Here is a 12,070-nt window from a genome sequence, read left to right as displayed (position 1 = left end):
TTAGTAATTATTATTGCTACTTATTCCTTCCCAAAAGACAACAAAAAAGAAGTATTTATGATTTTAGATTGAAAACTCTAAAGCATAAGTGAGATCAAAAAGCAAAGATTTGGGAAACTAGTTTTTATTAGATTTTGCAGAATCATATTCATTCATTCATTCATTCAACAAACATTTATTGAATGTCTACACTCCGCTATGCACTGTGGAAGGTTCTGAATACAAAATGATGAAAAAAAGGCTTTTCCCCCTAGAAAGCTTATAGTGTACTGAGGGGACAGATATTAAATAGACACTCACACACCCACATAAATACATATGCATATATATAAAATTGGGCTTCCATTGCAGCTCAGTTGGTAAAGAATCTACCTACAATGCAGGAGACTAGGGTTCGATTCCTGGGTCAGGAAGATCCCCTGGAGAAGGAAATGGAAACCCACTTCTGTATTCTTGCCTTGAGAATCCCATGGACAGAAGAGCTGGCAAGCTACAGTCCATGGGTTCGCAAGAGTCAGACATGACTTAGCAACTAAACCACCACCATATATAAAATTATCAACTGGGAAAAGTAAAAGCATAATAAGAGACAAGAAACAGAGGGGGAGTTAATTTAGATTGGAGGGAGGAAGAACCAAGGAAGGAGCTCTGAAGAAATGGTATCTAAGCTGAGACCAAGGGATAAACTGGAAAAAGCCAAGCCAGTTACGGAAAGGGGCAAAGTATTTCAGGCTAGGATGCAGCAAATGCAATAGCCCCTGGGTAGAATTTTAGAGCCTTTAGCAAACTGAAAGAAGGCCTATATAGTTCATAAGGGGAGAATGGCATAAGATGAGGCAGAAGTGATAGGCATAGAAAAAAATTTGAAGTCTTTGCAAGAAGCAGTGAAAAGTTTTTGTTATCCAAAGTGCAATGTAAGCCTTTAAAGGCTGTTTATTATTTGAAGTGACTTTTTCTCTTGGATTACTAATCATACTACAGAGAAGAATATAGTAATATAATATAATTTTATTTTATTTTTAAACTTTACATAATTGTATTAGTTTTGCCAAATATCAAAATGAATCCACCACAGGTATGCATGTGTTCCCCATCCTGGACCCTCCTCCCTCCTCCCTCCCCATACCATCCCTCTGGGTCATCCCAGTGCACTAGCCCCAAGCATCCAGTATCGTGCATCGAACCTGGATTGGCAACTCGTTTCTTACATGATATTTTACATGTTTCAATGCCATTCTCCCAAATCTTTCCACCCTCTCCCTCTCCCACAGAGTCCATAAGACTGTTCTATACATCAGTGTCTCTTTTGCTGTCTCGTACACCGGGTTATTGTTACCATCTTTCTAAATTCCATATATATGTGTTAGTATACTATATTGGTGTTTTTCCTTCTGGCTTACTTCACTCTGTATAATAGGCTCCAGTTTCATCCACCTCATTAGAACTGATTCAAATGTATTCTTTTTAATGGCTGAGTAATACTCCATTGTGTATATGTAGCATAGCTTTCTTATCCAGAATATAGTAACATAAAATGTCTTCTCAGTAAATGAATCTTCACTTAGAAAATCTGACATGTGTGTATGTGTGTGTGTTAGTTGCTTAGTCATGTCCAACTCTTTGCAACCGCATAGACTGTAGCCCACCAGGCCCTTCCGTCCATGGGATTCTCCAGGCAAGAACACTGGAGTGGGTTGCCATTTCCTCCTCCAAAAGGAACTATACAAAGAAAGAAAGTGAAGTAGCTCAGTTGTGTCTGACTCTTGGCAACCCCACAGACTGTAGCCAACCAGGCTCCTCCATCCATGGAATTTTCCAGGCACGAGTACTGGAGTGGGTTGCCATTTCCTTCTCCCAGAAAATCTGATAGTCACATGTAAAATATACCATTTGAAGCATTCATTTAAAAATACTAATTTATGAAAATCTTAAGAATTTGTGAGAATGGGAATTTTTATAAGTTCAAGAAAATTCTCCTTTCAGATAACATGTATCTTAAAATTACTATGAAATATATTCTTTATTCTGAAAACAATCTCAGAGGGAAAAAAATCTGAGTTCCTCTAAAACCATTGGTTCTAACTATCTAGTTACTGTCTTAGTAACATGAACAAGAATACACATATATAACTTCACAATCATTTGTCAAACAATTAGGATAGAATAAATGTTGACATACACATTAGGTTGAACCTTGTTTTTTTAACAATGGGTTCTCTTACTCACTGAATCTCTTTAAAAATGTACCTACACACTTAAGCCTTATTCTAGTTCTAAAAACATTTCATAAAAACATATTTCTTATAGCACTAAAAATCCATTCTAATGCCTATAGTCACAATCACTATAATCAAGTAAAATTAGTGATACGTGATTCTAAGGGTTTGCAGGACCCAACATATTTGAAAGTTTGATGAAGCAGTTCCATCCTTCCATTGGCTTACATGGTCTGAATTCAAAATTCTGCATTGCATGCATGTTTTCTATTTGTTAAACCATGAAGTGTAGCCTCTTCACAAAGCATATTCTGACATACATGAGAATACATTTTTTAAATTCTCCTTTACATGGTGAACAAATAGTTTCCACATCTAAATATTGTCTTTTGCTAGCAGTAACTCTAGAACTTTATTATGCAGAAAATATCTGCAAAATCTGTCTGAAAGCTCAGATATCCAAAAGAAAAAAACTCAAAAGTTTTCAGTGAGGTCAAGTAAAACCACCAAGATTTCAAGACTCCACGGAGTTACATTACTAAACTCCCCACAGCCAATAAGCAAACAAACTGGCATGGGAACAAGCATCTGTTAATACTGACAGAATTCTTCTCAAAGCATCAATAACCCTTGGATTTGAAAGGCATGATGAAAGGAGGCACCAATAAAAGAAGGCATTTGAAACCCATGAAGGGAAATTTTGGAATGAAATCAGCAATTCAAACCATTCAAAGTATCTCCCACAAGCTCAAAAGATCCAAAGGATTTACAAAAGTTAACGGTAATAAAGTCACTGAGAATGAGAGAGATAACAGAGGAAAACAGAAGACCCTGCTCAGAAAACGAGGAACCAAGCACACCGAGTCTGAGCATTTTCATCTTGGGAAAACCTGGCTGACATTCATTAACATCAGTTTTCACATTTTGCATTCATGAAAGTGGTCAGCAGCCCAACTGCAAGAGAAATTCACATTATGTGTTGCACGGTGAGTTTGACAAGCAGGATTGAAATGTGAAGAAGACATTTTTGCAACACTTGAAGAGATGGTGGGATTCTGAGAAGGAGCTGCTATAGGCTCTACAGACTCCCAGGCAGGATCACTCAGCTGCCTGGCTTCGCTGCATGACTGGCTACAAGTGACTATGCACACATCCACGGGTACAGCTATGGGCCCCTGACCTGCTGTTTCTGGAGCCTGGGTTCGCAGCACATTCTTTAAGTATGGAGTTGGTCTGGATTACGAACATTCCTAGAACAAAGGCAGGAAGCTTTGAGTGTCAATCTCACTGCACGGGCACGTCAGAAAGCTGATACTCCCACTGCCTGCAGTTCCTGGAGGGCTGTGCAGATGGCTACACAGGTGGTTTGGATGGTCTTGGAACACTTCTTCTCTGACTCAAATGCCTGCTTTCCGGCAATATTTCTTCTCATGAAGATGAGTACACTGCGCCGTCTGCAGCAGTGGCAGGAAGAGCAAGAGATGCCATCTCCAGTCAGGGCCCTTCTCAAATTCCACCACAAGCAACTCTGGCCCAAGCCGGCGTCCCTTTAAAGACTGTTAGAAAGGAAATGACATGACCTGGTTCTTTTTGTGTTTGTTTTTGTTTTTGTTTTAAGATCACACAAGAAAGAGGCAAGAAACCATGAAGTTGATTCTCAACCAGTTGAGGTGAGAGATGATAGTGGCTGGGACTGGAGGGGCAGAAGAGGACAAAGGGAAAGGATGGATTCGATAATCTGGAGACAGAAGCATAGGGTTGTTGATGAAGATGATGGTAAGGGGGGAAGAAGTGGGCTTCTAGCTTGAGCAAATGGGTGAAATTTAAGATATTTACTGAAATGGAGACAAGTGAGAGAAGATAAACGGGAGAAGGTCAAGAGTTCAGTATGAGATGCCTGTGAAAGATTCTTGAGGAGATGTCCAAGTCTGATAAATCAGGACTGGGCTGGAGAGATATATTTAGGAATCGTCATTCCACAGAGGGCATTTAAAGCCATGGGAATGAAAGAATAAGTCTAAAGAGAATGCGAAATGAAAAGAGCCCAGAAGCAAGTTCTCAGGAATTCCAACAGTTAGAGGAGAATCTGGTAAAAGAGACTGAGAACTTATAAGAAAATAAAGGAGGGGATAGCAATATGTATAACAATAATTTAAAACATTGCAATTCTCTCTTTTCTTGAAAAAACAACAGTTCAAGAACCAGTCAAATGTGCATAAGGACAAAAAAACAAAAAGCTGCCCATTAGCTTTGTAACATGAAAGTGGCTGGCAAGGGAGAGAAAAGAAGGAGAAAGCAGACTGATACTCAAAAGGAAAGAGAGAGAGAATTAAAAAGGAATAAGGGCCCTGAGAAGGCAAGAGGAGGTGGGCTCCAGCAAAACCTGTGAAAGGTGGCCTGTGAGAGAACACTACCCGCCTCTCCATCTTAACCTGAGGTAACAAGATGGGGACAAACACTGGTTCTATCAGTTCTAATAGTTCCTTTCCTTCTAAAGCAAGAGTGAAAACTGGGAATACCACTACAGGGAATGCAAAGCAATGCAAGCCTTCTAGAAGGTAAACTGGCTAAACATATGAGGACCTTTATAAATCTACATGACCTTTGATCCAGTAAATTCCACCTCTAGAACTGTATGCTAGAAAGTAATTAAAGGTCCATGCAAAGAAACATCTTTAGCAAAGATCTTTGGATACAAAGATATTGTTGGGAACAACTTATGTGGATACATCTAAATATCCAACACTAGAACTGGATATATAAATCATTATATATATCAACAAAATGGAATACTAAACAGCCATTAAAATAATGCTATAGTAGGTATTTTACTGATGTAGACGACTGTTATATTATATGGAAGAATGATGATAATTTAGCTATTCTGTAGCCAACCACCAAAATGGCACTTACAAAGCCACATCTTCAGCATATCACAATGTTTCAAATGTACTCAGCAATCAATATCTGGTGATGATTACTGGAGTAACAGTAACTTTATTACTTTATTATTATCGTATTTAATAACAATAGTTGTGATACAATAGACTGACCTTTTAAAGACTCATCCAGCCATATTTCTTATATTTCTCTCTTTCAACATGATTTACACTCATTATTAAATTTTAAAACAAATAATTAACTCCATATTCCAAGCCATTCAAGAATCTATTTTTCATCTTGCTCACTTGCTCAATTTCAAAGAATATTCTAACCACATTTCATCAGAAGTGTATAAAAGGAAAAGAAGTAATTTTTTCTTGACAAGCCTTCAATATTAAGCATAATACATCCATTTATTAATGTAACTAAAACTTCCTACATATTTTAGGCAAAATATGTATATGTACATGCACATATGAGCATATACTTGTAAGTATTTGAGAAATGCAACACAGACAAAAGTTATTTTCCTTTAAGACAGTTAAGAAAGCTAAAGCACTGAGAGATTAAATTACTAAGCAACAGAAGACAAACTCAAATTGGTACATAAGTCTCTACCTTCCAAATCTGCTTTTTTTTCATATAATTAATCTAGCACATCAAAACAACTATTCTCTCTTTGCTTAGGCCGTCCATGAGCCCTCCATGTAGTGGTTAAAAATGAGGTTTGAAATTGAGACAAACTAAGTTTTGACGGAAGAAATTTTCACATATTGCAGTATAGGAAAGTCAAAATGGTTTATACATTATTTAACTTAAACTTCATGCTAACTAGAACAGTGTGTTTTTTAAGCTATCAAACATAACTTGTATATCTGCTTTAACCATCAAAGAAAAGTGTGCATTGTCCAGAAGTAAAGAATGTCCATCCTAAAGACAGAGGTCCATGCTGCCCTTCCTGGGACATCAGTGCTAGTACTCCTTCAATGATGAGGCTCCCTTCCCAGAAGCCAAAGCCACACTGACTCACTGCGTAGGAAGCAAATAAATTCCTCAAAAGAATGCACCCTCCCTGTTGTGTCTGATATTCTTTGTTCAGACAGGAGATAAAACCATGCTAAAAACCATCTTCTTTGGAATAGTTTCTCAGAATCATCTGAGAGACCGCCTCCCTGGCTACAGTTCTCCATTTGGCTGAAGTAAAATTCTTTTCTATTCCTTTTATTAAAATCTCAGCTGTGTCACTTATTTCCCATGTGACCTTGGGCAGGTTATTCATTGATCAGTATCTCAGTTGCCTCATCTGAAATATCTACCTCTCAAGATTACTGTGAGGTCAAATTAGACGGTAAAGGTTAAACACCCTAGACATAGAAAGTGCTTAATAATATTTACAACTATCACTTCAAAGCTGTAAAACAGTATTACTCAAAGTGTGGTCTGAGAACCAGCAACACCAGTATCACTACAAATGCAAATTCTCAGACCCCATTCCAGTTCTACTCTGGGGCTAAGTCCAGAAATCCATTTTAACAACCTCTGCAGATGATTCCTATACCTGATAAAGCTTGAGAAGCAATGCTGGTAAGAAATCCAAAATGTAACTTAGTTCAAACCCAAATTTTACAAAAGATTGGACTAAAATCAAAGATATTCAGAAACTTGCTGAAATGTATTCAGAAGTCTTACGGCAGAGCCAAGGTTCCAATTCAGGTTCCAATTCAATCTCCTTATCCAGATCTCCTATATAGATCAGGGATTGTCTAGCTCTTCAACCTAGAGCAACACTAGATAATTAAGAAATGTGAAACTGTGTGCTATGATTCCACAGAACTAGAAAAAGAGAAATCAAGCTGTAAAACACAAGAGACTTCTTAATAAAACAATTTTTTTAATCCCATGTGCTGTTCTTGAGAACTAAGCGCGTAATTATTTACATATCTGAAAAGCAGAAAGAACACAGGCCTGTAAATAAGCTGCCAAAATGTGAGATTTCTGTGACCTCACTGAAAAGGTGACTCACGTCATTTTTATTAGACTGCTAATGATACAGCACAATCAACAAACATGGCACAAGACAATATAATGACTTAGTCTTCATCCTTCATTCATTTTCATTTGCCAGCGATAATTTCAGCAAAAGCCATCTGAGGTTTACATTCGATATTTTCTGAACTTCCTTACAAAAATATTCTAGAACACCCCAAAATGTTGGGGTTTTTTTTCCTTTTGAAAGAATTAGAATTGCATACTGACAAATACCATAAGCAAATCTCTCTGAACAAATGATTTTCCCTTATGTTCAAACATCTGGGCTTGCATTCATTTACCTGTCTGTGTCTCCAATTTCAAAACTCTCAGTAATCCATCGTCACCACCACATGCTATGAATCCTTGGTCCTTGTTCCAAGATATACATTTCAGCTTCACGTTATTGGACATGGCAACCTGAAAAGCAACCACAGCCACTCACAACTTTTAACGAAGGGGTTGGTAGTGAGTCTACGGAAGATGAAGACTGCAGAAGAAACGGTCTTGCAGAAATGTGAAACTATGAAAATAAGCATAGTCCCTTGAACTGCCCGGGGCCCATTTGGGAAAGAGACAAAGAACTGCCCACAGAAGAAGGGCAGTGACTGCAAAAAGAAACCCAATGAGGATGACCTGATGGATTTTTAAAAGGCAGGGGAGGTAAAGCAGGCATAAAACTCTACCTCCAAATCCTTATTCCCTTTCCACACACACTTTGCCTACGTTTTTATTACTTTTCTCCCCGCCCAGCGGCCCGTGATGATCCAACGAGTTTAAATCATCTGATGAGCAACAGGTGAAGTAGAGAAAGATAGGGACGCAAACAGTGATCTGCCCTGCGGGCCCCCCCAAAAGGACCTAACCAGGGGCAGGAATGGGAAAGATCTTGCGAGAGAGCGGCTGGCTCCGCCAAGGACTGTGTGGGCTCAGGGACGGCAAAGGGAAGTCCGAGGCTGGACCGCGCAGGAAGGTGAAAGAAGGGATGGCGAAGGCTGGATCACTACGCATAGCCTCTCGGGCAGAATGCCGGAATCGCCTGCAGGTTGAGAAACCAGAGGAGGAGCAAGGGCGAACCCTGGGAAACTCACTTTCTTGCTCAAGTAAAAGAACATCCTGGAAACCCCGAGAGGACGACCCCAGCAGTCAAAGCCCGCCACGGGAAACCTTCTAAGCTGCAGATCGCGAGTACCAGCGGCTCTGGGAAGCTCTCGTCGCCCTGGCAACCGCTGCCTCCCGGTCGCATCCGGGGCGCCGAAGGGACACTTCCGGCGTTGCCCTCGCATCGCCGGGCGTAGTACGCCTGCGCGGACGTCGGGGTTGCTGGTAGAGCTCTTGTCGCGGGCCCAAACCGGTGTTGGACGTGGTGGATTTGCTTCTGGGCTTTCCTGCCCAGGGACCCGGCCGGCGCCGCGACTGTTAGTTCCCTGCCTCGTAGCCTCAGGTGTCCTTGGTCCGGACGGGCTCCGAGGACCGGCCTCGACCTCGGACGGTCGCGGTGGAACTCGACTGAGGTTTCAGTACCAGCTCAGTAAGGGCGCCCATTCAAATGAGGTCGTAAGGATGGGGTGTTGTGTAAGCCCCAAAGTCCCAACATTGTGAAAAGGAAAGGTACTTTACAGGATTTGGTAGGCTGGCGCCCATTGGTCAAACGAAGGTCAGTCAGTTCAGTTCAGTCGCTCAGTCTCGTGTCCGACTCTTTGCGACCCCATGAACTGCAGCACGCCAGGCCTCCATCACCAACTCCCAGAGTTCACTCAAACTCACATCCATCGAGTCGGTGATGCCATCCAGCCATCTCGTCCTCTGTCGTCCCCTTCTCCTCCTGCCCTCAATCCCTCCCAGCATCAGAGTCTTTTCCAGTGAATCAACTCTTCACGTGAGGTGACCAAAGTACTGGAATTTCAGCTTTAGCATCATTCCTTCCAAAGAACACCCAGGACTGATCTCCTTTAGAATGGACTGGTTGGATCTCCTTGCAGTCCATGGGACTCTCAAGAGTTTTCTCCAACACCACAGTTCAAAAGCATCAATTCTTCAGCGCTCAGCTTTCTGCACAGTCCAACTGTCACATCCATACATGACTACTGGAAAAACCATAGCCTTGACTAGACAGACCTTTGTTGGCATAGTAATGTCTCTGCTTTTGAATATGCTATCTAGGTTGGTCATAACTTTCCTTCCAAGGAGTAAGCGTCTTTTAATTTCATGGCTGCAGTCACCATCTGCAGTTATTTTGGAGCCCAAAAAAATAAAGTCTGACACTGTTTCCACTGTTTGCCCATCTATTTCCCATGAAGTGATAGGACCAGATGCCATGATCTTTGTTTTCTGAATGTTGAGCTTTAAGCCAACTTTTTCACTCTCCTCTTTCACTTTCATCAAGAGGCTTTTTAGTTCCTCTTCACTTTCTACCATAAGGGGGGTATCATCTGCATATCTGAGGTTCTTGATATTTCTCCCAGCAATCTTGATTCCAGCTTGTGTTTCTTCCAGCCCAGCGTTTCTCATGATATACTCTGCATATAAGTTAAATAAGCAGGGTGACAGTATACAGCCTTGACGTACTCATTTTCCTATTTGGAACCAGTCTGTTGTTCCATGTCCAGTTCTAACTGTTGCTTCCTGACCTGCATACAAATTTCTCAAGAGGCAGGTCAGGTGGTCTGGGATTCCCATCTCTTTCAGAATTTTCCACAGTTTATTGTGATCCACACAGTCAAAGGCTTTGGCATAGTCAATAAAGCAGAAGTAGATGTTTTCCTGGAATTCTCTTGCCTTTTCGGTGATCCAGTGGATGTTGGTAATTTGATCTCTGATTCCTCTGCCTTTTCTAAAACCAGCTTGAACATCTGAAGTTCACGGTTCACGTCCTGCTGAAGCCTGGCTTGGAGAATTTTGAGCATTACTTTACTAGCATGTGAGATGAGTGCAATTGTGCGGTAGTTTGAGGCATTGCCTTTGGCATTGCCTTTCTTTGGGACTGGAATAAAAACTGACCTTTTCCAGTCCTGTGGCCACTGCTGAGTTTTCCAAATTTGTTGGCATATTGAGTGCAGCACTTTCACAGCATCATCTTTCAGGATTTGAAATAGCTCCACTGGAATTCCATCACCTCCACTAGCTTTGTTCATAGTGATGCTTTCTAAGGCCCACTTGACTTCACATTCCAGGATGTCTGGCTCTAGATGAGGGATCACACCATTGTGATTATCTGGGTCGTGAAGATCTTTTTTGTACAATTCTTCTTTGTATTCTTGCCACCTCTTCTTAATATCTTCTGCTTCTGTTAGGTCCATACCATTTCTGTCCTTTATCGAGGCCATCTTTGCATGAAATGTTCCCTTGGTATCTCTAATTTTCTTGAGGAGATCTCTAGTCTTTCCCATTCTGTTGTTTTCCTCTATGTCTTTGCATTGATCACTGAGGAAGGCTTTCTTATCTCTCCTTCCTATTCTTTGGAACTCTGCATTCAGATGTTTATATCTTTCCTTTCCTCCTTTGCTTTTCACTTCTCTTCTTTTCACAGCTATTTGTAAGGCCTCCCCAGACAGCCAGTTTGCTTTTTGCATTTCTCTTCCATGGGGATGGTCTTGATCCCTGTCTCCTGTACAGTGTCACAAACCTCATTCCATAGTTCATCAGGCATTCTATCAGATCTAGTCCCTTAAATCTATTTCTCACTTCCATTGTATAATCATAAGGGATTTGATTTAGGTCATACCTGAATGGTCTAGTGGTTTTCCCTACTTTCTTCAATTTAAGTCTGAATTTGGCAATAAGGAGTTCATGGTCTGAGCCACAGTCAGCTCCCAATCTTATTTTTGCTGACTGTATAGAGCTTCTCCTTCTTTGGCTGCAAAGAATATAATCAATCTGATTTCAGTGTTGAGCATCTGGTGATGTCCATGTGTAGCATTTTCTCTTGTGTTGTTGGAAGAGGGTGTTTGCTATAACCAGTGGGTTTTCTTGGCAAAACTCTATTAACCTTTGCCCTGCTTCATTCTGTATTCCAAGGCCAAATTTTCCTGTTATTCCAGGTGTTTCTTGACTGCCTACTTTTGCATTCCAGTCCCCTATAATGAAAAGGACATCAGTCCTTCCAATTTATCTAATTTCCCCCGCCTGAATTCTTTCCCCATCCCCAGCAAATAATGTTCAAATCCTTTGACCTGAGTCTGTTGTCTCAGCATCCTGGGAAATTGACAATAAATCCTAGTGCCTTTCCTGTCAGATCTAAACTGGAGCTAAAATCAGATCTTTCTTCAGTCTTAAATTGTTTTACTTTGGTGCTCACACTTTAAATGAGCCAATATGCTTTTTTCATCCCAACATTCCTGTCTGCTTCCAAGGCCATTTTTATATATCCTGTGATGTTCCTTTTGGCCAATTGTGCCTAGCCAAATGCACAAAATAGGTCTCCCTGAGAAATCCTTACTAAATATATTTGTGTAATACATATTTGTTTTCAAATGTATGTGTATCTTTTTCAGCACCAGATTACATCCCTATATGTTTTCTGGCACCTGATCACAGGCTCCCTATACTGGACTCAGGAAACAAAAATCAGTTTTCTAAGCCAGAGGGATTCTAACCAACTGGTTAAGTTTAAGGCATGTTTAATTGAAGCTACTGATGGTCACATCCTTAAAAATTTGTCTCTAAATACCTTTCCATAGTTCTTGTACATGAGCTCTCATTTATTACCCTGTAATACCATTTCTTTGTGATATATTAATATAACTGATTGTGTGCTCAAATAAGTTTGGAAGATAGCACTTGCTGTATGTCAGGTCCTTTCAAAAATGTTGACAAATAACATTATATGTTTCATATAATATTTATTGCCTTTGATGTGTTCATTTTTCATTTCTTCCCTTGACAGTTTAGCTTTTTGTTTTTTTGTTTCTGGGTTTCTTTTCAGGTCTTTATTTTAATGTACC

General features: G+C 40.4%; 1 protein-coding gene across 2 annotated transcripts in view; it reads right to left on the bottom strand.

The window, feature by feature from the left end:
• WDR35 (WD repeat domain 35) overlaps positions 1-8,369 on the bottom strand; it is a 51,993-nt gene extending 43,624 nt beyond the window's left edge. For both annotated transcript variants that reach the window (XM_024999528.2, XM_024999529.2), the window contains exons 1-2: positions 8,219-8,369; positions 7,430-7,547 (exon numbers count right to left, since the gene is read on the bottom strand). In XM_024999528.2, the coding sequence (XP_024855296.1) occupies positions 7,430-7,547; positions 8,219-8,242 (142 nt within the window). In that variant the 5' untranslated portion in view covers positions 8,243-8,369. The remainder of the gene's footprint in view (positions 1-7,429; positions 7,548-8,218) is intronic.
• Between the last annotated feature and the right edge of the window lie 3,701 nt (positions 8,370-12,070).

This window comes from Bos taurus, chromosome 11 (assembly GCF_002263795.3).
Source record: "Bos taurus isolate L1 Dominette 01449 registration number 42190680 breed Hereford chromosome 11, ARS-UCD2.0, whole genome shotgun sequence".
NCBI lineage: Eukaryota > Metazoa > Chordata > Mammalia > Artiodactyla > Bovidae > Bos > Bos taurus.
The sequence above is the reverse complement of the archived record's forward strand: the minus strand, read 5'-3'. Positions and strand labels throughout refer to the sequence as shown.